The 27,962-nt window shown below is 53.8% G+C and overlaps 1 protein-coding gene across 1 annotated transcript; it reads left to right on the forward strand.

The window, feature by feature from the left end:
* Positions 1 to 27,962, forward strand: SH3BP1 (SH3 domain binding protein 1). The gene is made up of 20 exons (XM_039492666.1): positions 1 to 494; positions 2,552 to 2,594; positions 4,326 to 4,430; positions 5,255 to 5,331; positions 5,657 to 5,768; positions 5,999 to 6,075; positions 6,696 to 6,831; positions 7,843 to 7,911; positions 8,202 to 8,292; positions 8,865 to 9,007; positions 9,094 to 9,205; positions 9,615 to 9,696; positions 15,594 to 15,674; positions 16,153 to 16,269; positions 17,274 to 17,371; positions 18,926 to 19,055; positions 19,989 to 20,089; positions 21,316 to 21,742; positions 25,225 to 25,985; positions 26,832 to 27,962. The coding sequence occupies exons 1-20, from the start codon at positions 433 to 435 to the stop codon at positions 27,155 to 27,157; spliced, it is 3,150 nt and encodes a 1,049-aa protein (XP_039348600.1). The 5' UTR covers positions 1 to 432; the 3' UTR covers positions 27,158 to 27,962.

Consider the following 27,962-nt stretch of genomic DNA (forward strand, 5'->3'; position numbering starts at 1 on the left):
GTGACAGGAACAGAGAGCAGCAACAGGAGCACTGACTGCTCTTACCTGCTCAGCAATGACAGGGGTGTGTGAGGGTGGGAGCCAGACCAGAGAGGAAACCGAGGAGAGAATGAGAAGGAAGGAGAAGTGAGAGAAGGAGCTAGAGGAGAAAAGGGAGGCAGGACACCAATGAGCAAGAAGGAGTGAGAGAACCGGAGGAGGGAGGAGAGAAAAGGGCGGGAGTCTGAAGCGAAGTCAGAACAGAGAGAAAGGGGGAGAGAAAACAGCAAGTGGGGAGGGAGGAGAGGAGAGAGGGAAGTAACGAGAAGCGCAGCGGGGAGGAAGAGGCAGTGGGCTTTGGCTCCTCTGATGACAAGTGCAGCTGGCTGGTGCTGAGTAGGGGAAGCCACTCGTGGGGGCGGTCGGTGCTGCGCTCTCTGCTCCGCTCCCAAGATGATGAAGAGGCAGTTTAATCGGATGCGGCAGCAGCTCTCCTATCCCGGCATCACAGGACGGTAAGGACCCAGCCTCGAGCCCTTCAGCTTTCCACTGGCAGGGCTGCCGGGGAGGGCAGGAAGCCGCACCGGAGAGCGTTGCACCACCACCACCCAGCCTTCCAGCAGGTCGAAGGCCGGACGCGCTCCTGGCCCAGAGCCGGGGAAGAAGCTGTGATGACCACCGAGGCCCTGCGGTTGAGTGACCGTGGAAGGGGGCCGGGGTTGCTCAGAGCAGCCCCAGCTGTGGGGAAGCTTTAGCTAACCCCCAGGGAGACTTGGTTAACTCGGCCCTCTTGGCTGGGAGAGCCGGAGGGACGCAGCGATGTTGCTCAGTAGCGACTCCCTCTGGTCATTTATAAAGCCAGGTTAACAAAGAGCTGCTGCCTGGCTCCACTTGTCCTGCTGGACCAAGCAGCGGGGCCCCTCCATCCAGGCAGACCTTGAATTGCCCTGTAAGCTCAGCTTCAATGGTGTGGTTCAGCCCCATGATTATCAGGCCAGGTGGTGACCCTAAGCCTGACAGGCTAGGCAGGGAGAGCCTGTCGCATTGTGCCCCTCTGTGCAGCAGGATGGCAGCCAGGGGGTGGGGCCAGGGAAGTGTAGAAGTCGGCAGCAGAGGGAATCCCCCAGGCCCCATTGGGGCAGAGAGGAACAGGGATGCAGGAAAAAGAGTAACAAGAGAAAGGAACATTCCCAACCAAGGCTTCTCTCCCTCCTGGGCTGGAGGCCCCCTTTGGAGCTGAATCCTCCACACGGTGCTATGGGAGCTTCCTCTTGTATCCCCCAGTGTCTCAGAAAAGCCTGCCTGAGGTGGAGAGGGGAACAGGGAGTGTCTCAGTAGGCTGATGAGAAGGGAGGGGGCTCCGGGCATATGCCCTGCTCTCCTTTCCTCTCTGGGTCTCTAACTGTATTTCCATTCCTGCCGTTCCCCAGCCCAGTGCCACCTCTGCTTGATTGTTTTTCTCTCTGTCCAATTGTTCCTCTTGCAAAACCTTGAAAAGCCCTGGCAGGGCTGGGCTCTCCCGTCTCGGTTCTCACTCCCACACACACAAACACATTGTTTTTTTTAATGTCAAGAGGCTGAGAATGGCTTAAACTCATTTCACTGTTTGCCTGAGCCCCCAGGCCAGGCGAGTGGGTCTTTCACTGGGAGCAGTAGGTTATGCTGCTGCAAGCTCTTCCCTCCTCCCGCTCCCCTTACCCCAAAGCAGTCCCCTCCCTCAATTCCCCCTCCCCCTGTGTAAGGACTAGGGCACTTGCAGTGCCTCTCTTCTCCCCACATCCTCTGCATTAAAGGGGTCCCCAGCTGTGTCCAGCCAGGAGATTTCATTAGGGCCTGACAGAGCATCAGCTTGTTCAACCCAGCTACAAGGCCCCCTCACAGGCTACGGATCTACCTCAGCGCCTCCCTTCCTCAACCTGATGTGGGATCCCACTGCCAGCCCTCTTTAATCACTGCCACCCCACTGTCCCGCTGCTGCTTCTCCTCTTCACCTGCCCTTCACTCTGGGCACAGTCCCTGAAAGAAGACGACCTTGGATTGGATGGACTCTGGGGGCAGCCCTTGGGGGGAGGAGGAGGAGGAGAAGAACCAGAACTGGGGCCAAGAGCTGCCCAAGTGCCTAGTGCTTTTGGGTTTCCAACCCCGACACGTCTTGTAGGGCCCTGATCACTAGGGGCGGGAGCTCAGCACCCCCGGACAATCAAGTGTCTCTGGTGGGGAGCCCCAAATCACCAGACTCTTCTGAAAATCTTGGCCTAGCTCCCCTGTTCAGCTGAGAGGGAGCCAGCGTGGACCTCCAGTGCTATCACTCCACCCTGTGCCTGAGTCCCAGCCCCCTCTGCTCTCAGGGTGGGAGCCATTCCCATGCCTCACATCCACTTCCCGTGGGCCCACCTGAAAGCTCCTCTTAGTCAAGCCCAGCCTTAGATGGGGTGACCCAGGACCCACCATCTCCCATCCCCCTGGACCAACCCAGAGCAGCTGTGGTTCAGTGCCCTCCCTCCTGAGGAGGCTGGCTGGAGGTCACCAAGTGTAATAAGCCTCTCTCTCTCTCCCACGCCCTCTTCCCCAGAGCCCAAGAAACAACAGAGTTCCTGACTGAAGACTTGCTGCAGGTAAGGCCTGGGTTCGGTCCGTGGGCATGTGTGGGCCTGTGCCTGCATGTCGGGCGAACATCTGGTGTGTCTGCATGAGAGTTCCTCTCTCTCTGTGTTTATATCAAAGTCACAGGGCAGCCTCAACCTGGATTTTTCTGCATCCTGGAATGCAGCAGTGGGTGATAGGCCTCTGTCATAACTAGAAAGGGAAGGGTAACACCTCCTGTATACAATACTATAAAATCCCTCCTGGCCAGAGGCACCAAAATCCTTTTACCTGTAAAGGGTTAAGAAGCTCAGGTAACCTGGCTGACGCTTGACCCAAAGGACCATTAAGGGGACAAGATACTTTCAAATTTTGAGGGGGGGGTGGGAAGGCTTTTGTTTGTGCTCTTTGTTTTTGGGGGTGTTCACTTTTGGGACTAAGAGGGACTGGACATCAGTCCATGTTCTCCAAATCTTTCTGAACAAGTCTCTCCTATTTCAAACTTGTAAATAACAGCCAGGCAAGGCGTATTAGTTTATCTTTGTTTTCTCAACTTGTGAATGTTCCCTTTGCTAGAGGGAGGTTTATCCCTGTTTTGTTGTAACTTTGAAACTAAAGCTAGAGGGGGTTCCTCTGGGCTCTTTGAATCTGATTACCCTGTAAAGTTATTTTCCATCCTGATTTTACAGAGGTGATTTTTACCTTTTCTTTTTAATAAAATCCTTCTTTTAAGAACCTGACAGTATTTTCCATTGTCCAAAGACCCAGGGGTTTGGTTCTTTGATCACTTTGTAACCAATTGGTTAGGATATTATTCTCAAGCCTCCCCAGGAAAAGGGGTATAAGGGCTTGGGAGGATATTTTGGGGGAAGAGGAACTCCAAGTGGTCCTTTCCCTGTTTCTTGTTAAATCACTTGGTGGTGGCAGCGTACCAGGTTTTAACCTAAGCTGGTACAAATAAGCTTAGGGGGCTTTCATGCGGGTCCCCACATCTGTACCCTAGAGTTCAGAGTGGGGAAGGAACCCTGACATGGTGACAGAGTGGTGGGATCATTTTTGAACTAAAAGCACAGCAGAATTTTAAAAGGACAAATGTTTCTTGTTAGAGTTTTTTCTTTCTTTGCCTGAAGGCAGAGGGGTCAAGTTACAGTAGCAAAGCAATTCACATCTAACAAGCCTCCCTGATTACATCAGTGGGGGACAGAGCTGACCTCAAGCCCGAGCCCTGCCTCCCATGCTAGCCTGCTTCTGAGGCCTTATCTCTAGCCACGTTAGGGACCCCAGTTACAACACAGCCTGGCCGCGCTGGAACATGGGTTGGTTTTTTCCTGTGTTGATCAGACAAATCCGTGTTATAACCACATTAAGGAAACTATGTGACATCTACCAAGATCAAGCGGTGGTAGAACAGGGTCACCATGCAAACGGGCTGTACCTGTAGTGTAGGCAAGGCTTCAGAGTCCATCCCTCCATCCCTCTCTGGCGGTGGTGTGGGATGGGGACACAACACCTCACCAGATCCCGCACACACAGGGGAGGCACCAGAGGGACATGGATAGATGTCAATAGGCAGAGGAGGTCACCCTGTGCCCTCCGGAAGAAGGGAAGTTCTCTTCCCTCAATTCACAGCTGCCTTCTCAGCTAGGAAACCCCAGCAGAGAGATCCCAAGGCGACCCTGGAACCTGATACATTGAGGGGTGGCTGGGGAAGGGAATCCCCCAGCCCAGCCCCACCCGCTTCCCAGTCTCTTCCCTCTCTCCAGATTGAGCAGAGAATCGAGCCAGCCAAACGGGCAGCGCACAATGTGTCCAAGAGGCTCCAGGCGTGCCTGCAGGGGCAGTGCGGTGCAGACATGGAAAAACGAGTGGTAAGTGCCTCTGCTCCGCTCCTTGGCAAGCTGCCTCTTCAGCCTACGCATGAAGAGGATGTCAGCCCCTCCCCCCAGCAGCCCAGCCCAGCCGCTCCATGCGAGACTCTGCTGGGTGGAAGATGCTTCAAGGGTGCAAAATGCCTGAAACCTGAGTGTTACAGCGTCACATTTATTCCCCTCCACCGTGGAGGGTCTGGTCTGTGCTCTGGAGAGATCAGGAGGTGGTGGCAATGGGGAAGTGGATGCTGAACTTTCACAGCTAGATCACTGCTTCTGCTAGAGCCTTGGGGTGAGACTGGCTGTTACCGAGGGCTGGGAAGGGAATGGAGAACGTTTCTCCTCTAAGTCACTGGTCCTGATCTGCTCCCAGATTGGAACTACAGTGCTTAGGGGGCTGGGGAATGGATAAAAGACCTTTTCTCCTCTAAATTGCCATGGGTTCTGAGCCGGTTTGGGAGACTGCATGCACAGAGGAATAAGATGCAGAACCTTTCACCTCAGATGTGACAGTACTTTGACCTCCCATGTATTATGCCTGTCCTAGAGCGAAGGGGTCCTGACCCTGAATAATCACACCCCACTCAGGGTAATCTCCTCCTCCATGGTACAGCTCCCTAGGATTCTGAGGAGGGACTGTGAGGTGGGGACAGATGTGAAATGTGTCCTGTGTGAGGTGGCACTTCCTTGGCTGGCCCTGCCATCAGCAGGTTGTGGTGCTGAAGGTGTCACTCCCACACTGGAAGTGGGAGGGAGGATCTGACCTGTCTGCTCATTGTTTCCTTCCCCCCCCCCCCAACCCCTCTCTCCTTGGCTCTGTGCAGAAGAAGCTGCCCTTGATGGCTCTTTCCATCACTATGGCTGAGAGCTTCAAAGAACTGGACACCGATTCCAGCCTCGGGTAAGTGCCCACAGGGAAGAGCCCTGAAAAGTATCAGTGCATATGGTACAATCAGTGCACACTCCCCAGGGCACTGGTTCGGGGGTTCATGCTCCCAGACTGAGCCTCTGAGCACTTGCGTCAAGGTTAACACTGCCAGCCACAGGGCGGCTCCCCGCCTCTGAGCACGCGCGCTGGGGGATTTGTGCTCTCGACCTCCGAGTGCAGCAGGATCTGGGAACTAGTGCTGGGATTGGCACTGCCTGCCTCCCTGGTGCACTACCCCTGGGGGGAGAGGGGGAGGGTGTTTGGGGCCTGCTGTGATTCTCCCCTTCCATTCCTGCAGGAGAGCTCTAGAGATGAGCTGCTTCATACAAAGCATGCTGGCCAAAGTCCTGTCTGAGTTTGAAATCACCTTAGAGAGAGACGTCCTACAGCCTCTGAATAAACTGAGTGAGGTAGCCCTGATCTCTCTCTCTCTCTCTTACCTTTGCTTTCCCCATCCCTTCTTTGCTCACTCTCCCTCCATCTCTCCTGCCTGCTTGTGCTCTCTGCCCCACCTCTGCTCTCCCCTGCACCTTCTCGCCTCTCTCTCTTTGTGATTGTACAACATGCAGCACAAATGCAGCCATTCCTGGCAGCACAGGAGTAGGATCTGTAACTAACTCCCTCATCCAATCTCGGCTAGGAGGAGCTGCCTGTCATCCTGAAACAGAAGAAGAATCTTCAGAAGCTGATCTCGGACTGGAATTCCATCAAGAGCAGGTACTGAGCGAAGGGGAGAGTGGTGAGTTGCAGCTGTGATCCAGATGATTGCCCCCTGAGAGTGGGGATTGAGGGGGTGGAGCTGACAGCTGCACCCTCAGAGAGGGTCTAAGTCCCTGACACGCAAGGATGAGTCCAGGTGCATGCAGTGTGCACTTGTGAAGTCCCTTCCTGTTAAAGACACTGTGGATTCTGCTATACAATCAGAACAGGCAGTCGCCTGGGGCAGCAAAATGTTCAGCCTTTCTTTGTATGGGTGACTCCAGCTGGTGCAGGGGTTATTTGCCTGCATGTCCATGCCCCTAGGAGGACAGGTCCTGGTTCCAGGAGTGGTGGTGGTGAGGGGGGTGTTTCTCTGTGTTCACACGTTCTGAATGAGCAAATTCTGTGCCAGGGGCAGAAATGGAGGGTTTAACCCTCAAGAAAATGCTCTGCCAAGAGGAAAGAGAGGGGCAACCCTGCTGCTTCTAGGCATATTTACATATCGGCCAGAGTTCTGATGTGGATGGAGGAGAGGGCTGGAGGGTCTGTGCCTCTCCATTTGAAGTGTCCGCATCCCTGGTATTAAATGCCATCAGGCTTCCAGGGTGTGGGCCTGATTCTTCTTTTGCAACCCAAAGGCTGAACCAAGCTGTCAAGAACTCCAGTAACAGCACTGGTGCTGGCCCCGGCCCTGGGGGGTCGTCCGCTGCCATCAAACTGGAGAACCTGAAGGAAGAGGAAGAGGAGGTGAAGCGAAGGGTGGAGCAGTGTAAGGCGAGTGGAAAACGAGTCTGCCCTCTTTGGGGAGGGGAAGCTGATGATACCAAGTGGGGGAAAGGAGGCCAGGTCTGGGTTCATTCTGAGAGCTGGGCAACGACCCACTCACCTCCAGTGGTTGTGTCCCGGGAGGCCCCAGGAGCCAGTCACTAGTTACAGGCTAGAGCTCTGTCTAGAGTGAGAGGGTTGGTCCAGATGCAGCCAGCACCAGCGGTGTGCTGGCCTTGGTAAGATGGCTGTGTCCCAGACTCCAGAGGGGGTAGACAGCCGGCAGACCCTAGTGCCAGCCCCACGCCCCAGTGTAATAGAGTAGTAAAGGCTTTAGAGCAGCAGTGTGGTGGTCAGAGAGTAAAGCTGCTGCAGGAGAGCTTGGTGGGGTGCTCACCATAGAACAGAGAAACCTGCAGCAAAGAGGAACATACTGTAGACTGGAAGGTCCGTCTTGTGGCTCAGGGACAGGCCTGGCACTCTGCAGATCAGAATTCAGCACCCAGCTCTGCCACAGACTCCTTGTGGGACTTTGGGTAAGTCGCCTCAGTTCTCTGTGCCTCTGGTCCCTGGGGGTGACAACCCTGCCTTCCTCTCTGCCTACGTCTGTCTTGTCAACCCAGATGGTGAGCTCCTCCACGCGAGGACTGTCTCTCATGGAGCACCCAGCACAACGGGACCCTGATAGTCGCTGAGGCCTCAACTGCAATCATAATAACAAAGAGAAGCATAGAGACTTATTTCCTGGGGGGGCTGAAGGGAGAATGTGAACACTGACCCATGTAACCCCAAATCTAACAAGCCAGCTCCTCTGGGGCACTGTCTTCATATGCTTCTGCTCCAAACACCAGTAAGACCCCCTGCATCTCTTGATGTAGCCTGCCGTGTGTTCATGGCCCAGATCTGGCTATGGGAGCACTGTCTGGGGGACTGGCGGGGTTAATGATGAGGGCTGATGGGGGCCCCTTCATTGTGGTGGTGCTGAGGAGAAGGTTAATGTTTGCTCTGTCTCCTCTCCAGGATGAGTACATGGCTGACCTCTATCACTTCTCCACCAAGGAGGACAGCTATGCTAACTACTTCATCAAAGTAAGTCCCGCCCCTCTGTGCTGTTCCTTCACCCCCAGCTCGTTCCCATTGTGTACAAGTCCCCTAGGGTCTCCATGTTGCTCTGGCTTCTTCTCGGTCCCATCCCACCGCCCTGCCGCTGCTGGCAAAAGAGGCTTCTACCCTGCTGCTCCCGCTCCGTCTTCGCCACTTTCTTTTGCATCACACGTCCCATCTGAAAGTGCCCATCCCTGTCAAATGCCCTGGGACCCAGTGTCTCTGAGAGATGCTGTGCCGAGTAAAGCTGTGTTTGCCTGTGATCTGTCTGGCAGCTGATGGAAATCCAAGCTCAGTACCACCGGAAGTCTCTTGAATCTCTGGACACAGTCTTGGCGGAGCTGAAGGAGACCCACAGCCAGGCAGGTGGGTAGGACAAGCTGGGCCGGGGCAGGGTTTTGTGGATGGCAGTGCGAGTAGCTACACAAGGCATGTAGGCAGAGGGGGTCGATTCTCTCTACTGCTTCCTCAGGGTCTCTCCAAGCTCCCACTGACCCTGCTTGCTGGGCAGCTCTCTTCCTTGCCCCGTTACACTGGGATTGTACGAACACAGCAGGGCGAGCTTTGCGCACCAAGCTGACCCCTGCCGACGTACCTCAGCCCTCACTGAAGAGACCAAAGCTAGGAGTGAGAGGAGAGTTAGTCTCCCACGGCTCATTTGGTCTTTGGCCTCCCTGCTGAGACTGCCAATCGGAGGGCAATTTACAGCCAGGCGTGGTGATGGCGGTTTGGTGATATGGAGCCTCTGTCCTGCTAGGAAATAGGCTGACACCTCTCAGCTCATTTACCACAGAGCTGATTGTTGGACTGTGATGAGCACTGATCCTTCCCCAGCCTGAACCTGGCCTAGAACCAGAGGACTAGGAGAGAGACTCCAAGCGCCCTCTCCACTTGGGGTTTGTCCTCCACCCCCTCCTGATCTCTCTCCTCTTTTCCAGAGTCCCCTTTCCCCGTGGATACCCCGGTGTCAGGGTATTATGGGGTGCCTTTGGAGACGCACCTGAGGACTTTGGGTCGGGAGATTGCCCTCCCCATTGAAGCCTGTGTCATGATGCTGCTGGCGTCGGGCATGAGGGAGGAGGTAGGTTCTGCTTGCTGCCCAACTCCTTCCCCCCACCACAGCCAGTCCATCCTGCTGTCATGCTGTCTCTCACCTCCCTCCTCTAGGGGCTCTTCAGGTTGGCAGCAGGGGCCTCGGTGCTGAGGAAGCTGAAGTGCAGCTTGGCCAGCGGCTCCAACGCGCTAGAGGAATTCTACTCCGACCCACATGCTGTTGCAGGTACGTGCTGAAGGCCCTAGGTAAGGGACCCGGAGATGCTGACTGGACAAGTAGCAGCCTCAGAAGCATGGTGTTACCTTTAAAGCGGCAGTTCTCAAACTGGGAGTGGGGTCATGAGGTTATTATGGGGAGGTGGCAAGCTGTCAGCCCCCGTGCATGCCGGGGCTCTGGCTGTCAGCCATGGACAGGGCTGACAGCCAGAGCACTTCAGAGCTGGGCGGCCGGAGAGCAGCGGCTGCTGGCCAGGTGCCCAGCTCTGAAGGCAGCACAGCCCCCAGCAGCAGTGCAGAAGTAAGGGCAGCGTGGTATGGGGGGGTCAGCAAAGCCTGAAATAATTTCAAAGGGGTTCTGAGCAAAAAAAAGTTTGAGAACCCCTTCTCTAAAGCATGACCCTTTGCCTCCATCTCAGGTGCACTGAAATCCTACCTGCGAGAGCTGCCCCAACCCTTGATGACCTTTGAACTCTACGATGACTGGTTTAAAGTAGCCTGGTAAGAAAGAACCAGAGAGAGGGACATTCTTAGGCAGGCTAAATTATCAGAAGGACCCCTCTGATTATGGACTCTTCAGCAGTGGTGTCAAACATAGGGGTCCCCAGGCTAGATCTGGCCCGCATGATGTATTGATAGCGTTCTGCCGAGAGGTACTGGTGACTGCATCAGTCACAAACCTCTCCGAGACTGGGCAGAACGCACTCTTCTATTAACATGACTGCCAGGAGGAGTTAATCTGAAGCCCCCCACGAACACAAACGGGCATTGTGAATCAGCCCCAGGAGTTTGGACTGAGTGGGCAGAGGGCTTTTGCTGAGTACTGTTGTGTTTTGTGCATGTCCGTGAGGAAAGGAGCAACTGAAAGCACAGTGTCTAGACAGTCTGACCCTGGAAGAAGCCTGGGGAGAGGTTTTTTGGGTCAGGCGGCAGGCTGAAAAGGGTGTTCTTAGTATGGTGAGCAAAAGGTGCTGTTTCCTGCTATTTGATTCCTTCTGCTTTCAGAGGCACAGGATTTTGTACATTCTTTGTTGTAACTAAACAAAACTACCTCAGAGAAATACTTGACAACCACCAACTTCTGCTCTCAACTAGACCATGCCCAGGGCCTCACATTTTGGGTTGAAAAGGGGCAACACTCACGTCAGGAGTGGGATCTGGTTTCCGAGGAGAGAGATGGTGAGCTTGGAACCACGATGGAACAAATCCCGGAAGGGCTTGCAGAAATCAAAAATGGCCAGCAGGATGTAAAACAAGCCCTCAAACAGGAGCTGGAGACGTCGCAAAAGGCATTAAGACAAGAGCTGAAAGTTTCCCAGAAATGGCTCAGAGACGACTTGGAGGCCGAGATGCGATCCTTGTTGGAACACCAGTGATGAAGTGCCTGGGCAGGTTAGCAAAACCGGCTGCAACACACCCGGCTGGAATAAAACAGACTGATGAGGTGACCAACAATCGGACTGCCATAAGCCAGAAGTTTTCCCACAAAACAGTGGAGCCAAGCAAGCTTTAGCCAACTGGGAATGGGCTAGCTGAGATGAGCTGCAGCAAGGACTTAAGGAGATGAAAATTCAGGTCCAGAGGAATTCAAAGGGTTGCTGACCACAGAGGAAGTCCACCGCCTGAATGAGGAATTGAGCCAGCCAAAGGATGTGGGGAAGGCTGGACATTTACAAGTTTTCTACCCAGTTTGCAATCCACAGCGGCCCAGAGGGGAGAGGTTGGTCTGTCTCAGCTCAAATGAGGCAAAAAAACCCTATAGTTGAGGGAAAAACTCTCTGGGAAGCTTATGTGGTTCAACTCAACATTATAGCGCCAATGAATGGCTGGGAGGAAGGACAGGAAGGGGCGTTACTCATAACATGGGTGGCCCAGCTCTGATTGTGCTGCAGATCTTACTCCTAGAAAACAGACTGTGTAATCCAGACCTGGTACAAGCCTTTGACATGTGGTTTGGAGCTAGCCATCAATCTGAGCTGGCCAGGGCACAGCTAAGAGCTAGAAAGAGAGGGAAAGAAGAAACCCCATCTGAACTGGCAGAGGGCCTGCAGAGCTTTGTGTTCATGGCATATCCAGATAACACCAAGGTTTTTAGGATGGGCCGGCAATGGACCAGTTTATAGATCTTCAGCAGGACTTGGACTTGCCGATCAAGATCAGCGAAAGGAGGCCAAAGACACACCGAGAGTTTGGGGGAATTGGCCGCAGAATTTGAATATTTTCTTGCAGCAGTTCACCAGACAAGGAAGGAAGCATCTGCGACTGCTAGTGAGGAAGAGGCAAACTGCTTGCCATGAGCTCTGTAAGTACAGCTCTGCATCTGCTGAGTATGATGAAAGAGAGGATTTCAGTCTGATTTGTGACCATACTGAATGATGATAAAACCTGATACATTTGGTTTGTAAATGAAGAGAAATTGACATGTATGCAAAAATTAAAGGAAATGGTTCAGTTAAACGCTGGTAGTGTGACAAAACTGGCCACAAAAAGAATTGATATAAATGCCAGGCAGACCAACACAGACTGCCACAAATGGCTAGTGAAAGTCTCTCTCTCGCCCAGTTTGGAGAATGGAGGTACCCCAAGCTGGAGGTACCAGGATCAGCCCCACCATTTTTGTTTGGATGTGAGCATTTGAACAACATGGGAGTTTGACTACAGTAAGATCTGCAAAATGCACAGCGGTGATTGACACTGGCTCAGACACAGCCGTTTATTAAACCAAGATACATCAAAACGTCTTGGGAATCAGGGTTCCAAAACCGAACCAGCTAACTGGTTTCAAGTGGAGACAGTGACTGGGGCAAGGGCACCTTTCCCAAACTGGGTTTGAAGAACAGACCTCTGGAATTCGAGCAAGAAGTCTGGGTGGCTGACATAGTGCATGAGCTCATAATTGGCTTGGATTTCATTATGGCTAATGCCTGTGGAATCCAGTGCCAGGAAAGGTGACTTACAGAGTCAGTCTGTGGAAATTGCCCTTTAAAGATATGGGCCAGGCAGGTGAGACAATCGGTGTGTAGGCAGTTGGTTTGCAGTGAGTGAACTATCCTGCCCCCAGGGGCAGAAACCATTATAACAGGTACATGCTGTAGTAGCTCTCCAGCATGGGAGTGGTTGAAACCTGTTTTGAGAGACAGGGAATTCTTAGCTGCTCAAGCTCTTGTGAATCTGAAACAGCCAGGAACTGATTTCTGTTCATTTGCTGAATGTTTCTGACAAGCAGTAAATAGTGAAGAAGGGAAACTGTTTAACTGGCCCTCAGGGTGTGATTCAGCGTGTTCAGAGCTGAGAAAGGCTCTGGTGATGACTGCTCCTGTCCTGGCCTATCCATGTTTCAAAACCCCTTTTATGCTGGACACAGGTGCTGCTAGTGCTTATGGTCTGGGAGACAGAGCTTCAGTTTGGCTCTTCTCGCCTTCCCCTCCTCCCCCACCCCTGGATCTGAGAATGTAGCTGTGGAAGTTGAGGCTGGAAAAGTTTTTTACAGAGGTGAATCCCCCATTCAAACAGAATAAGCAGGGGCTGGTTCAGCCAGAAAATTCCACAGAAACAACAGGCATCCCTCCAGGGCTGACTGAAAGGGGTCCTCTCCCTGGTTGTTTAAAGAAAGACCATGGTGGGGGGAGAGAGGGGGAAAAATCTGAGTGGGATACTGGATGGGAATGAAAAGCAATTTGGACTGGTGATGTGAAAACATCTGGACAGAAGTCCACTATACCTATATAAATCATTTAACCTTGTATCATTTTTAATTTGCTAAACTGTTTATTTGCTTTCTGTTTGGGATGGGTCATACAGGGTGTCACCATTTTGGGGCATCATCAGGATGATGGGCAGAGCTAAAATGGGGGGAGTGTTATGCTGAGAGGTACTGGTGGCTTCCCTCACAAACCTCTTTGAGTGTGAAAACACCCTTCAGTTAACATAACTGTCAGGATGAGTTAATCAGAAGCTCCCCCACCTAACACAAAAAGGGGTTTGTGAATCCACCTGGGAGTTGGACTAAGTGGGTGGAGGACTTTGGGGGGAGGAGGGGCAGTCTGAAAAGAATGTTCTTGGTGCTGTGAGCAAAAGAAGCTGTGTCCTGCTATCTGATTCCTTCTGCGTTCAAAGACACAGAACTTTGTACATTCTTTGTAAATAAGTAAAACTGCACCAAAGAAATCCCTGACTGTCATCGATTTCTACGTGGATGATATTTTCATCCTCTGGACACACAATTTAAACTCTCTCACAGATTTCCACCACAACTACAGCTACCATCACCCATGCATTAAACTATCTCTGCGACGCTCCCACACTAGCATCAACATGCTAGACACCATGATTGGCTTCAACAATGGAACTGTACAGACAGCTATATACAAGAAATGCACAGATCGCCACACCTACCTTCATAGATCCAGTAACCACCCCAAACATACCACGAATGTTATCTACAGCCAGGCACTCACATACCGCAGAATATGCTCCAGGATATGCACTTTAATACACTCAAAACCGCCTTCACCAAACAAGGACACTGCACCGGAGAAGTAAATCACATCATGGAACAAGCCATCTAAATACCTTGAGAGAACCTGCTTCAATACAGAAATAAAATCTCCTCCCACCACACACCCCTAACTGTCACCTATCACCCCACACTGGAGGAAACCATACAGGGTATCATCAAACATCTATAACCATACTCGATGGAGACCCCATCCTGAAAGAAATCTTTCCTGAACCCCCTCTTCTGGCCTTCAAACAATCCCCCCCTACCTCTCCAAGCTCATCATCAGAAGCAAGCGCCCCTCAGACCAAGACGCACCAACTCAAAGTGGTATCAGACCCTGCCAGAACCACAGATGCAAAACCTGCAGACATATATCCACTGCTATAATGATCAACACCCCTCATAACACACCTATCAAGATCCATGGGTCCTACACATGCCTATCACATGTGCTGAACCTCACCCAGTGCACTAACTACCCCAATAACAATTATGTGGGTGATACCAGACAATCACTCCGCTCTGTAATGAACTCACACCGGAAAATGATAAAGGATAAAAACACACATCACCGATGAGTGAACGCTTTTCTCAGGTGCCCAACACCTTCAAGAGACAAGCCTGGGAGCTTAAATTCACTACTCTGCTAGACACAAAAAATCATGGACTGAACAGAGACACTGGATTACTGCAACTATCTGGAACCCACTAACAACACACACCCCTGCTGCTTTTTTCTCCTCCCACCCCACCTTCCTTTCCTCCCTGTGACTCGGAGGGGTGCAGTTATGTTGTAGCCGTGTCAGTCCCAGGATATTAGAGAGACAAGGTGGGAGAGGTAATAGCTTTTATTGGACCAACTTCTGTTGGTGAGAGAGACCAGCTCTCCAGCTTACACAGAGCGCTTCTTCCGGGCTGGGAAACTTACTGACAGGAGAGATCCACACTACAGACTTGCACCAGCACAGTTCTGCCATTGGCTTAATAAGTCCACCTCCGCGAGGTGTCTTCACCAGAAGCACTACAGCTCCTCACCCACCTCGTCCCTCTAATACCCTGGGACTGACAGGGCTGCAACATCACTGCACATGCCTGTTTCTGCTCTCAGCTGGAACGTCCCCGGGGCCCCAAACTTGACTAGCTGCTCAGGTTGAAAGGGGGCAGCACTATATTCCCATTGCCCAAAATCTAAGCTTTCCTTTTAAGAAAGAAAAATATGTTTCTAGCCCCCTTGATTGTGGAGAGAATGTTCCACATGTGAACTGAGTTGAAGGCATGCAGTGCTGTCTGCCTGAGTGTGCAGAGATCCTGAAACAAAGACTCGGGAGTGAAATCTTCTGGCCCCTATTCATCTGATTGGAGTATCAATTTTAAAGTCCAGTGATGATGATGCTTTTGTCAAAGTTAGCTATTTAATGGCTGGTCATTTTAGGGGATGGAATGGGGGTAGGGCGGTAGGAGTGAAGCCAGTTGGCATTTGGGAATTGCTGCAGGAAAGGAAATGCAGAGGAAGGAACAGAGGAGACTCACAAAGACAGGAAAGGAAGAGAGAGAGAAAGGCGATCGGGAAGGACGAGAGACAAAGGGTGGGAATAGCAGTGATCTAAATAGAAGCAGATTTTCTCCATAGTGACTGCAACAAGAAGGCGCTGAAGAAATAATAAACAACTGGATTCTTCCCTTGATCCCTTTGCAAGCCCCTGCTAACACCAGAGGGCTTTGTGGGGAGCACATAGGAATAAGTTCGGCCCTCTCCCCAAATGAGTCTGATCCCCTGTTCTTCAGCCTGTACTGGAATGGAGAGGGAAAGGGGGTTCTCGCCTCTCCCTCTGACACTGCTCCGTCCTTCCTTTTCTCAGGCCACATTAAATCTCTTCTTTTCCCTCTCCTCTCTCAGTTTCAAGGATCTAGAGGGCCGTCTACAGAGCCTCCAAGACACCTGCAGCCAGCTCCCCCAAGACAACTACAACAACCTGAGGTAGGGATCCGTCAGTCTCTAGGCTTTGCGCTCTGCCCATCTCCGTGGTATCACAGTGCCTCAGCTGGTGAGTGATCCCCTGTCTTCTGAGACTAGGGGCTACAGTTCCCAAAGCACCCTGGCCTCAGCTTCTGCATGGCTCCCAGGCAGCCGGAGACCAGGATGGGGGCGGGGGGGAATCCTAAGCTGAAGTTTGGTGTGTTACAGTGCACAATGCCAACCCCTCAGACTATGGGCGCAGCCTTTGCCATGCCCCCTGCCAGCCCCGGGAGTAGAACCCTGGTCTCCTGCATGGCACTCACACGGAGACCAGGGCCTGGTCTCCACGCTTTTGGCAGCCCCACTTGTTCTGAGGGAGAGAGAGAGACCCAGTTGGGAATCCCAGTCTCCCCGTGTGGCTATGCAGAGCACTGACTCCTGTGGCCAGGAGGGGCGGCATTCCCCTGATATTTACTAACCCCCCTGCCTTTTTCAACAGGTATTTGATCAGGTTTTTAGCTAAGCTGGCTGAACATCAGGAAGTGAATAAAATGACCCCTACCAACATCGCCATCGTCCTGGGCCCCAACCTGCTGTGGTCACAGCAGAGCAAAGGGTAATGTACGGGACTCCTCAGGGGGTCAGCAGCTGGGGGTGATCCAGGGCATGAACTTCTCCTCCGCCACCACCTCTGAATGTTTCCTCTACCAGCCTCCCCACAAAACAAGTGCTGTGGCTGGGAAGCAGCACCAGCCCTGGCTGGGATTTAGTAACCATCAAGGGCAGTTTGAGAACTTTTAAAGGGATTTTTTTTTTAATACCAATGGTCCATAGAGCTCAGTACTGACCAGCAGCACCTGCTGCTATTCCTATCCGAAACTCCACTAATGTACCACACTCCTGATCTCGCCCACACCCCACTGTTCCAGTCCTAGGCCCCTGCCCCAGCTCTGCAAATGCACCCCAATCCTCACTGGATGCACCTCTTTCTGTTCCAGTCCTGCCCCACCAGCCAGCTGTACTAATGTACCTCACTCCTGGCCTTTCATTGTCCTGCCCGCAACACACACCTCAGCCTCTTCACCGGTCCTGACCTGCAAACACCCCCTGCCGTTCCAGTGAAAGGATCGGCCCTCTCTCCCTCAGCTCTGCTGATTCAACTCCCGGCTGACCTGTGTCCCTCTGCCAAGCCTCGTCCCCCAGCACATCGCTCTGCCAATCCACAGGGGGTTTGTGCAAGGGGGGCAAATATCTATTGGGCAGTGGCTGAGACCCAGCACGCTCATGGCACATGTGACCTACGACAGGGCTTGAATCCAGGTTTTTCAAGGTGAAAGGGGCAGTGTGCTCATTGCACACAGTGCCACATAGCCCCCACCTCAGAGCTGTACCCCTCAGCTGTGCTTTCTGCTGCGAACCCCTGGTGCTAATAGCACCCCACGAGTTTTTGACTATCTAGAAAATGGGTTCATCCTGCTGCCTTCCATGATTCCCCTCCAAATAGGCCCCGTGTTCAGCAGAGAGATAGTCGCAAGCGCTGTTGCCAGAGGAGAAGCAACAGCTTCATTGACTGTCCATTTCTAGCTCCATTCTAACGGCTCCTCTCTCTCTGTCCCTCAGAGACCCGTTACAGCTAGACCTCGCCTCCGTGTCCTCCATCCAGGTGGTGGGCATCGTGGAGGCCCTGATACAGAATGCCGACACTCTCTTCCCTGGAGGTAAGGCAATGCTGGTCTAGATCCTGGCTTCTCTTAGGGCAAGTCCAATGGGGCCAATGCTGTGATGCCAGTGTCGAACAGGTGGGAGTGAGTGCTGTTCAGAATCAGGCCCTGCGTGCTCAGAGTCCAAGATGAGAAGGGTACAAAGCCAAAGGAATGAACCACACTGACATGAAGGGGTATCCTGTCCAGGGCAGTTCCCTTCTCCTCCCCTGCCCTCGTTGGTAGGCTTGTGGCTGCAGTGCCGAACATGAAGAACGGAGATCTCCGAGGCGGTACAGCTGGGCTCCCCACCCAACCCTCCCCTCAGGCTCACTGTGAAATTTGGGGACCTGGTTTTAGAATTGGACAGGTGAGAAGAATGAGGAGAAACCTTGGGAGCCTCATATAGTGACAAAAGGCTGCCCAGGGGCTCCAAGCCGAGCTAACGTAGTGACGTTGGTAGTGACCTGTCTTCTGGACGGTGGCGTCCTTTTCTCACCCACTTCACACGCAAGGCACCAGCCCCCGGGACTGCTGTGCATGCTCTTGGGGGGCTCTTGGGAATGATGTTGTGCAGGGTCTGGAGAGTCTATACTGATGGGCACTGTCTGTCTCTAGGCTGCAGGAGGATAAAGGGGTAGCTGTTCTCTGGATGCTCAGTGTATTGTGATGGGGGCACTGCCCACTCCCAGACTTGAGGCCAATACATTCGATACTCCTGGGGGAATTCTGCACCAAAAAATTAAAAATTCTACTGACAATATTTTAAAAATCCGCATATCTTATTTGTCACAATAATTCAATGCAATCACACCAGTTTCAATTATTTTCGTAATTTGTTTCAAAACACCTGTCAGCCACCCCTCCTTCCCCCAACCCCATGTGGCCCTGCAGCCCTCTACCAGCTGACCCCATCTGTCCCAGCACCCCCAATCCCATTCCAGCTCAATGCTGTCACCCTACTAGCTCCTGTGCCCCAGTCCCATTCTGTCTCCACACTAGCCCTTATGAACCCCAATCTATGTGACCCTCCCAGCAGCTCCATGTATCCTGCACTTCCCCTCCCCTCCCCCGCCCATATCCCATGCTTCCTCACCCGGTCCCCGCGGGCAGGGCACTGTGAGGAAGGCAGCCACTGCCCACTCCCTCTCCACAGCTGGCTGCTCTAGCTCTGAGCCAGCTGCCCTCTCTTCTGGTGTCACAGCAGCCACTGGTGGGCAAAAGGTGTAATTGCAGTGCCTCCCTGGCAAAATGTATTTTCTGCGGGGGACATGCATTCTGCATGTGCGCAGTGTCGCAGAATTCTCCCATGAGTAACTCGAGAAGAAGAGAGTGAGGGGTCCCTGTAGGTAGGTGAGTGGGCTCTGCAGGATAGTCTGTGTTGGCTGCACTCTCCCAGGACACAATCCAAAGCCCATTGGAGTCAATAGGATTCTCCCAGTGACCTTTGGATCAGGCCCCTAGTGCTCTGCATGGGGTGGCTTTGCTTTTGGTGTGGGGAGTGTCTGTGCAGACACCGAGGAGGGTGCTTCTGTGCTGCATTAATTCACTTTATTTCTTTATTTTTTAAAGAGATAGACTTCAATGTTTCGGGCATGTTCACTCCCCCTCCAGAGATCAAACCCAGCGAAGCCCCTTCAGTGGAAGAGCCCTCGCCTCAGCCCCTTCCTGCCAGCGTTCCCTCTCTAGCACCTGGAGAAGCGTAAGTGTCTGGCCGTGAGTGAGGCTGTGCTGTTCTATCTGTCCTGGGCCCGCTGCAGAAAGATGGGGTCCCCACATCATAGCCAGTGGCATCTTCTGTAGGCGATTCTAGATATGAACTGAATCTTCCTCCCTTACCTGGAGGTTTGGCACACACTGCCCCCCACCAGAAGAGAGAATGCTTCACAGTGCCCCGATATGTGCTTCCTCTTGAGGCAGGGCAAGAGGAAGGATGGTCCAGCGTTAGCGTTCTAGCCTGGGATTCAGGAAACGTGGATTCAATTCTTGGTTCTGCCATAGACTCCCTGTATGACCGTGGGCACCTCACTTAGTCTGTCTGCAAAATGGGGATAATGGTAGTGCCCTATCTCATAGGGGTGCAGTGAGGCTCAGTACATTGATGATTACAAAGGCGCTCAAATGCTATGGTAAAGGAGGCCATATAAATAGGTCCTATGATAATGATGTTCAGTATCTTCTCCTTTTCTCTCTGTCCCCCTCCCTCAGCGTCCTGGATAAGCTGCACTGCTGACCTGTGTCAGTTGTATAGCTGTCTCTGCATCCCACACCGTTGTCTCCTAGCAATATCCCACCTGGGTGTCTGAGAGGAGAACCCCTTGCCACCAGTGTCACAAGAGGAGAGCTCCATCTGCTTCCCCAGTGACACGTGTCTTTAGCACGGTCACCCTGTACCAGTAACTGCTCACCCCATCCCATCTCCCACTCTGTACGACTCATCATGCGCATTTACAACCCCATGCAGCTAACAGCATGATCAGATGCTAGGTGTGTCACCCTATGTGCCGGCCGTGTTCACACGATGTCTCTCTGGCAGACACACAATGTCTCTCTGGCAGACACACGTATTTGAGGCCCATAGTTCAGGTCTCCAGCAGATGTGATTACAGAGACCTGACTTGCCCTTTCCCCACAGCAGAAGAGACCCCGAAACGTCCTCTGGACCAGTCTCCCCCAAGGTGACCAGAACTTCTCCTGTGGCTGTGGGCCCCTCGGCTGATGACACCACACGCAAAAGTAAGTCTGTCAGGCCGATACACCTCAATGCGTACAGTCTTTATCGCTTCTGGTGCATGGCCCAGGCACCGACATGCTGCTGATGGAGCTGCCGCTCAGTGGGCTCACCAGTCTGCTGAGGAATATGCCTCAGCTGGGCGAGGCCCACACTGGGGTACGTTGGTATCAGGGTCCTGCCTGAGTGGCACCACCAATGCTGGCCCCCATCTTGCCCTGTTCCAAGGTTGGCTTCCCCTCACCAGCCCTGCTTGTTCTGGGAGTGAAGGGGATGCTGGCAAGTGATCAGGGCCGGCTCCACGCACCAGCGAAGGAAGCAGGTGCCTGGGGTGGCCAATAGAAAGGGGCGGCACTCCATCCGTTATTGGGGTGGCACGTCCCGGTCCTTGGCGGCAATTCGGCAGCGGGGACGTCCAGGTCTTTGATGGCAATTCGGCGGCGGTTCCTTCAGTCCCCTTCTTCCTCTTTGGCGGCACTTCGTCGGCAGCTCAATTGGGTTTTTCTTTTCTTCTTTCTTTTTTTTCACCGCTTGGGGCAGCAAAAAGGCTGGAGCCGGCCCTGCAGGTGATTATATCGGGGACTGTCTCTAAGCAAGGCTATGACCCAGAGATGTGGGGAAAGGGGCACTGGCTGGGGACTGGAGCTGGTCCTGACTGGGCATATTGGGATATAACAGGCAATATGGAACTGGGAGCATTTATCGAGCTGGGGCAGGTGAGCTCTGGCCTCTCTGGCTGTTGGGCTTCTCCCCTGCCATAGGACCAGCCTCCGTCATGCCTCAGACGTCCCTAATGCAGTTTGACTTGTGGCCCAACTAGTGCAAACAGAACACCATTGTGGGGCATTGATGACTATAAGCCTCTCAATTTACCCATCCTGCCCTTCTGTGGAGGCAGCAAGCTCCTCCCCTGGCCGTGGGGAAGGTCTTGGCATTCTGCACTGGTGCCTCTGGCCAAAGCTGCTACGGGCAGTCCCCTAATTATTTGTGGGGTCCCTGTCAGGGATTAGGGCCCCATTGGGCTGGGCACTGTACGAATACATCATGGAGAGCTGGACCCTACCTTGTCCAGTTCAGTCTGGCTGGAAGGGGAGGAGCTGCGCCATGGGACTTGGGCATGGGAGTACAGGATGGGAGAGCCAGGAGTCAGACTGCAGGCCTGCCATGTAGGTGCCATGTGGATGGAAAACAAGCTGGTAAAAGGAGTTTTATTTCCCTGTTTGCTTTGCAGTGAAGCGAGCTGCCCCAGTCCGACCCATGGTGCCCCCACCACAGGTGCAGCCTCGAACCCAAACTCCCACACCTCAAAACCCACCTGTGCCTGAGAGCACTGCCATCCCCAAAGTCATCCCTCGCCGAACGGTGAGTGGGTCCGTGCGAGCTCCCGCTGTTCCACCTCCACTTCCACCCCAGCCTGCCAGACGCCAGAGTCGAGGTGCTCCGCTGTCCCCCAAGCCCCCACTGACCCCCAAGTTGCCTCCAGACACCATGAGGGATGAGGCCTCTGCAGGTGACCAACCTCCTGCACATAGTGACAGTACAGAAACCACTGCAGACTGCACCCCAGAGGTAGCAGGGCCGGAGGAGCCATCATATACAGGAGGGCCAGGCTCTTCAGCCATACCCCAGCCAACGGTCCAGTCCCCAGAAAATGACTGAGACCCACTGGAAGCTTTGAAGGCATCAGTTCTGCCTGCCTGCCAAGGATCCAGGGAGGAGGAGGGAAGAGGGACTGGTGCTCCTCCAGAGTCCAGCAGACCACATACGCCAAAAATCTATCTAGCAGCTCAGCTGAGAGGACCTTGTGAAGATGGACCAGGATGATCCATGGGACTATGTTTCCTGGGAAGGTAGTTCACACATCTCCAGCCTTGAAAGTGTTCCCCTCTCCTCCATGTGCTTCCCTTCTCTCTCTTCCCAACACTCCCTGCATGTGTGTCTCTGTGCTTTCCAATCTCTCCCTTGAAATTGGGAACCCCGCTCTTCCCACTGCTTCCCTCGTCTCTCCTTATTGGCACCTCATTGCCTATGTCTTCCCAAAAGTACCAGTGAACTTGCTCTTTCCTATCCAACTACCAGAAACTTTCCATAGGAAGACACAAACTCCAGCTCCTGGAGTTCTAGGATTCTGCCACAATCTAAGGAGATGGGGGATCATTAGATGCTTATCCAGCATTCCCCCCCGAGCCTTCCCAAATGATTCTGCTTCATTCAACTAATCTCAGGTTTCATAAATCCCCTCTCGCACTTTCAAAGGACCCTGCAGACTCTAGACAGCTCTTCCTTCTTTTTAAAGACTGGATTTCAGTTAGAGGAAACTCGTCTGTATCCAGAATGGTTTGGAGCCATTCAAAGCATATTCAGAGAAACGGAGCGTATGCACTGAATTGCAATTGATTCACACAGTAGAGGTCATGACTGAGATGAGTTTCCAATGAATGAGATTTGGATACACAGGGTTGTTCTGGTTTTCTACATATGCAATGCAATAATTCTCTACCTTTGGGACCAACTTTGCCTTCAAATGAGTTCTGATAAACTCCTCCCACTAAGAATCTCTGACATTGACATGGTGAGGTTTGGGGTAGGACTATTTTTTTAACGTGTTGCTGATAAGTTATTTAAAGACTTGGGGCCAAATTTATAGTTGGTGTAAGCAAGCACGACTTAACTAACTTCAGTGGGTTGATCAAGTCTGCATTCATCAAGTCTGAATTTGGTCCTGGGATTGTACGTGAGAAAACCCGGTAAAATAAATGCTGTTTTTTGTCTGTTGTGTTTTGCGGTATCTCACGGTTTCCTCTGGTAATGTACTTTTACAAATATATATGTACATATATTTTAAAGAAAAAGTCTCAACTTTGTCACACTGAATGCTTGCAGGGCTGATCCCTTCCTTCCCTTTGCTTCTCCACTTCTCTTCACAGAGAATACTAGGAGGTAGGGGACCATCCCAGCACTGAGTTAACGATGGGTTTCCCCATCCCCACCTGCAGTTTTCCCCTAGCCTCTGGGAATACAACAGCATTTAGTTCTCTACAGTGCATGCAAATCACATAAGCTCAGGGTTTTCTCTTCTCTCAGGCAAGCCAGAAATTATTACAACTCTTGGGGTAGACGGGATGGTGGTGGAAAATCCTGTTTAAAGTGCAGGATACATGACTCACCCATAAGAATTGGGATGGGCAGTGCACCCTAAATATGGACCTGGAAGGTACGAGCTGGGCAGCTTGGGTACTATTACAGTCACCATGGGCTAGAACTGTTAGATGACTAATGGGGGCAGGTCCCAGCCTCCTATGACCTCCCATTCCCCACTTCTAACACATTTCTTCCTGCCTTTTTGTATATGGGCCAGCAGCCATCACCTCTGAGAGGGCCTATGGTTCTAGGGGGTGGAAAATCACATTATGTGTGGGTACTTGGTCCATGGAGGGAAGGGAACAAAATGGTGAGAGGTGACTGTTTAGTGGGTCCATAAGGATGGTTAACTGCATCCCTTCTGCGGGGCTGCCCGGACTCCCTGGTTTGAGCTCTCTGGCAACACTCTCTCAGCCCCCAAAGAGCACTTGTTTCCTTCTGGCTGCTATTGCTATGTGCCTGGCCAAGGGAACTGGCCAATTTAGTCTATGGATTTTGCCACTTGTGGTTGCCCCATTGTGGCCAAGCAGCCGCCCCTGCAGGAGCATATCTGTCCACCTCCGCGTCTAGCTACTTCCACAGCCCTCCTTGTAGTAGCTTTGAGCACCCTGTGGCCCACTAGGGGCTGTAATGAGCTGGGATGGGATGGAGGTCACAGCTGCTAGCGTGTAGGACACCCACCCAGGGGCAGCTCCAGGCATCAGCACGCCAAGCACGTGCCTGGGGCGGCAAGCCATGGGGGGGCGCTCTGCTGGTTGCCGCGAGGGCGGCAGGTAGGTTGCCTTCGGTGGCTTGCCAGCAGAGGGTCCGCTGGTCCCGCGGCTTCAGCAGACCTCCCGCAGGCACAGGGGCGGCTCTAGCCATTTCGCTGCCCCAAGCACAGCGGCACGCCGCGGGGGGCACTCTGCCGGTCACCGGTCCTGCGGCTCCGGTGGACCTCCCGCAGACGTGCCTGCGGAGGGTCCACCGGAGCCGCATGCTGCCCTCCCGGCGACCAGCAGAGCGCCCCCCACGGCGTGCTGCCCCAAGCACGCGCTTGGCGTGCTGGGACCTGGAGCCACCCCTGCGCAGGCGTGCCGCCAGATCCGCAGGACCGGGGACCTCTCGCAGTTAAGTCACCGAAGGCAGCCTGCCTGCCGTGCTTGGGGCAGCAAACTACCTAGAGCCGCCCCTGCACCTACCCCCTGGCTCTGCTGACTTGGCTATTCCAGGTGCAAGCGTGCGGGGACAGGGGCTGCCCCCATGGTGTTTGTACAGCGCCTGGCACAGGGGTCCCCTCTCCCGGCCGCCCTGCTGCTTTAGGCGGCTGCTGCAAGCCCGCGCCCAGGCAGCAGGTTGCAGACGAGCCGCTGCGGGTCCGCTGAGCGCAAGGAAACGGAGCGCGTGGCCCCGCCCCCCGAGCCCAGCCCTATTGGCTGCGGCGGGCCTCTAGCCTCGACTACCGCTTCGGCCGCTCTATCCGCCTGCCAATCATCTTCCTTTGCCCCGCCTCTCTATTGTCTCTCTCTTAGCCCCACCCCATTCAATTTTACGAGCATCTCATTGGCCAGTCTGGCACTAAAGCCCCACCGGTAGCTGTCGTTTCACCCATTCGCCACCTGCTGAGCATTTTACAATATTTGATAGGCTAATGCGTCTGTCAATCTTTACTGCCCGCGCCTTCTCGTTTATGTCCTGATATTTGAGAAGCTAATACAGCCGCCATTTTTGTTTTGCCCGCCTCCCTACAGCTTTCTCCCCCTGTAATAGGCTATAGCGGCTGGGTTCTTTCCGGCTTCTCGGTCGGAGTGGCGTGTGGACGGACGCTGATTGGCTCTGAACAACTATCAATTCTTCCCTATCTTTCCTCTCATTGGTCCTCGAGGAAACTCAAACACAATCCCTCCTTGCTGTCCCCGAGTCGCTTTTCCCCTGGCATGGGCGTGGCTAATTCTCCCTGCCCATCAAACCTGTCCGCAGTAGTGATTGGACGCTGAAGCCTCGCCCCCGATTGCGGTAGGGCTGTCGCATGTATCCGTCACGCTTCCCCCACCTCCCGCGGTGATTGGACGGCACTGGCCAGCCCCTTCCAGGTGGGCGGGCCGCGGGCCTGCCCATCAGGCCGAGGGCGCGCGCTGATAGGCGGCGGCGCTCTGCCCAGCGGTGACGTCATTCCCGCGGGAGAAAGCGGCATGGCGGGCTGCAGGCGGCTGAGCGGGGCGAGCGCGCGGGAGGTGCTGGGCCCGGCGCGGGGGCTGCTGTTCGATTGCGACGGGGTGCTGTGGACCGGCGAGCGGGCGGTGCCCGGCGCGCCCGAGCTGCTGGAGCGGCTGAGCCGCAGCGGGAAGGCCACGTTCTTCGTCAGCAACAACAGCCGGCGCTCGGTCTCCGAGCTGGAGCAGCGCTTCGGCCGCCTGGGCTTCCGCGGCGTGCGGGCCGAGCAGGTCTTCAGCTCCGCGCTCTGCGCCGCGCTCTCCCTGCGCCAGCGGCGGCGGGGGGCCGGCGACGGCGCCGGCCCCGGGCCCGGCCGGGTCTTCGTGCTGGGCGGGGAGGGGCTGCGCGGGGAGCTGCGGGAGGCCGGGCTGCGCCTGGCCGGGGAGGGCGACCCGGCCGGCGGGAAGGACGAGCCGCCGGTGCGCGCCGTGCTGGTCGGCTACGATGTTCAGTTCACCTTCGCTAAGCTGTCCGAGGCCTGCGGCTACCTGCGCGACCCACAGTGCCTGCTGGTGGCCACCGACCCTGACCCCTGGCACCTGCTCAGCGACGGGCAGTGCACCCCGGGTGAGAGGCCCGGGAGCTGCGATCTCCAGTTGGGGGGGGGTCTGTGGGTCCCACCGCTGCGGCCTCCGGGTGCCTAGAGACTCAGGCCTGCCCCCCGCTGGGTCTACTCCCCCCCTTTGGTGCTGCTGCTTCTCTTGCCACACTGAAGCTGCTGGGCTGAGCCCCAGGGTGTTCCCTGGGCAGATGCAGCTCTGACAGTTGCCCTGATCTCTGGGACTAGCCCTGTGGGCCAGAAGGGAGTCGGATGGCTCAGTCCCTTCCTGAGAGTGACCACCAAGCAGGCTTGGCATCTATGGTGGTGGGGCCATGTTACCAAAAAACATCTCTCCCACTAGAAACTGCACCAAAAGCTTTAATTCACTTCCCACAGCCAGTAGCCAGACTGGGCCAGGGACCTATATGTGAGAGGTGCCATGCCCCATCCCTAGTAGCCCCTTCAGATGGAGATGACTGATGGTGGTTCTCTCTCTCTCTCTTTATCTAGAAAAGACACATTTAATCCTTAAACTTTACTGAACCACCAGTAGTTATTATTTGTAATAGAGGCAGTGCCTAGAAGTGCCGTTCATGAGCCAAGACCCCACGGTGCTCGGTGGTGCCTGCCCCTGACGACAAGGGCCCATCTCAAATAAGAGGGACAGTGCTACCCCGCAAACTCTGGGTATAAAGTGCACTGAACCTCAAAGAGGCAGGCAGACCTTTGAATTCCACTGACTGGCAGGGATGCTAACTCCCTGTCTGCCCTTGGATAACAAGCGTTTGTTCTGAGTTTCTCCCTCATGGCTGCGTCCCATAGTAGCTAAAATCTCATATTGATTTGTGAATGCCTGTTTCTCTCCTTCCCAGGGACAGGGAGTCTCATGGCTGCAGTGGAAACAGCCTCAGGGCGCAAGGCGGTGGTGGTGGGGAAGCCGAACACGTATATGTTCGACTGCATTGTAGAGCGCTTTGGTGTGGACCCTTCCAGCACCCTCATGGTGGGCGATCGGCTGGAGACAGATATCCTGTTCGGCAAGAACTGTGGGCTTGCCACGATCCTGACCCTGACTGGTGTGTCCCGCCTGGAGGAGGCACAGGCCTACATGGCCAGCGAGAGCCCTGCTGCAAAGGACCTGGTGCCCAACTACTATGTGGACAGCATTGCAGACTTGATAGCAGGCCTGGATGAGTAGGGGGTGGGGTGGAGTGTCGGGGGGTTCCCAATCCCAGTCCAGATTTCCACCCATTCCCATTCTTCTCTCCCTTCTTTCTCAGTTCCTGGCTCTACCCAGTCCAGTATTTATGCATTTATTTTGCAGGGGGGCAGGATGTGAGTAGTTGTCTTTCCTCCTTTATCCTGCCAAGAGCAAAACTTGCCTGATAGAACCCGTCCCCTTCAGTTAAACCTGCTACCACTGACTCTAAAGGAGAACTGGAAGCCTTGTGTTAAAAGCAGAGTGGGGGCATGTGCAAGCCAAACCAGTGTCTGTTTGCTCCCCGGTGGGGTGAGGGCAGGCTGTCTTATTTTTCTTTTGTATATAACCAGTGGCGGCCTTTTACTGCTATGCCCTCCACTCTCTGTGGAAGAAAGTGTAGGGAAAAGGCTCTTCTGGCCAGACCAGTGAAGTGTATCAGTACTGAACTGTGTAGCTTTTGCCTGTGTCTGATGGGTTGTGATCCCACTACTACAGTGGGAAAGGGATCTGTGTCCATACCTCACTGCTGTTGTGTGGCTGTGCACGAGATAGCGTTGGTATTGTCAGTGCTGTGAACGTGCCACAGCCCCGGAAATCATTCCTTGCTGCTTTTGTCTTTTTACAATTTTATTTATGAATTAACTTATTTATGGAAGTGTTTGTATAAATTATTGCTGATTGGCTGTGCCGGGGGTGGGGACGGTGCCTTTGGGCCCCACTCACTGCTTCTGTCCCATGTTGTTGTGGTTCTTTGACACTCGCCATTTTTCAGTATATAATAAAGTGCGAGCGTGAGCTGGAA

Source organism: Mauremys reevesii, linkage group 1, assembly GCF_016161935.1.
Source record: "Mauremys reevesii isolate NIE-2019 linkage group 1, ASM1616193v1, whole genome shotgun sequence".
In the NCBI taxonomy this organism is placed as follows: Eukaryota; Metazoa; Chordata; order Testudines; family Geoemydidae; genus Mauremys; species Mauremys reevesii.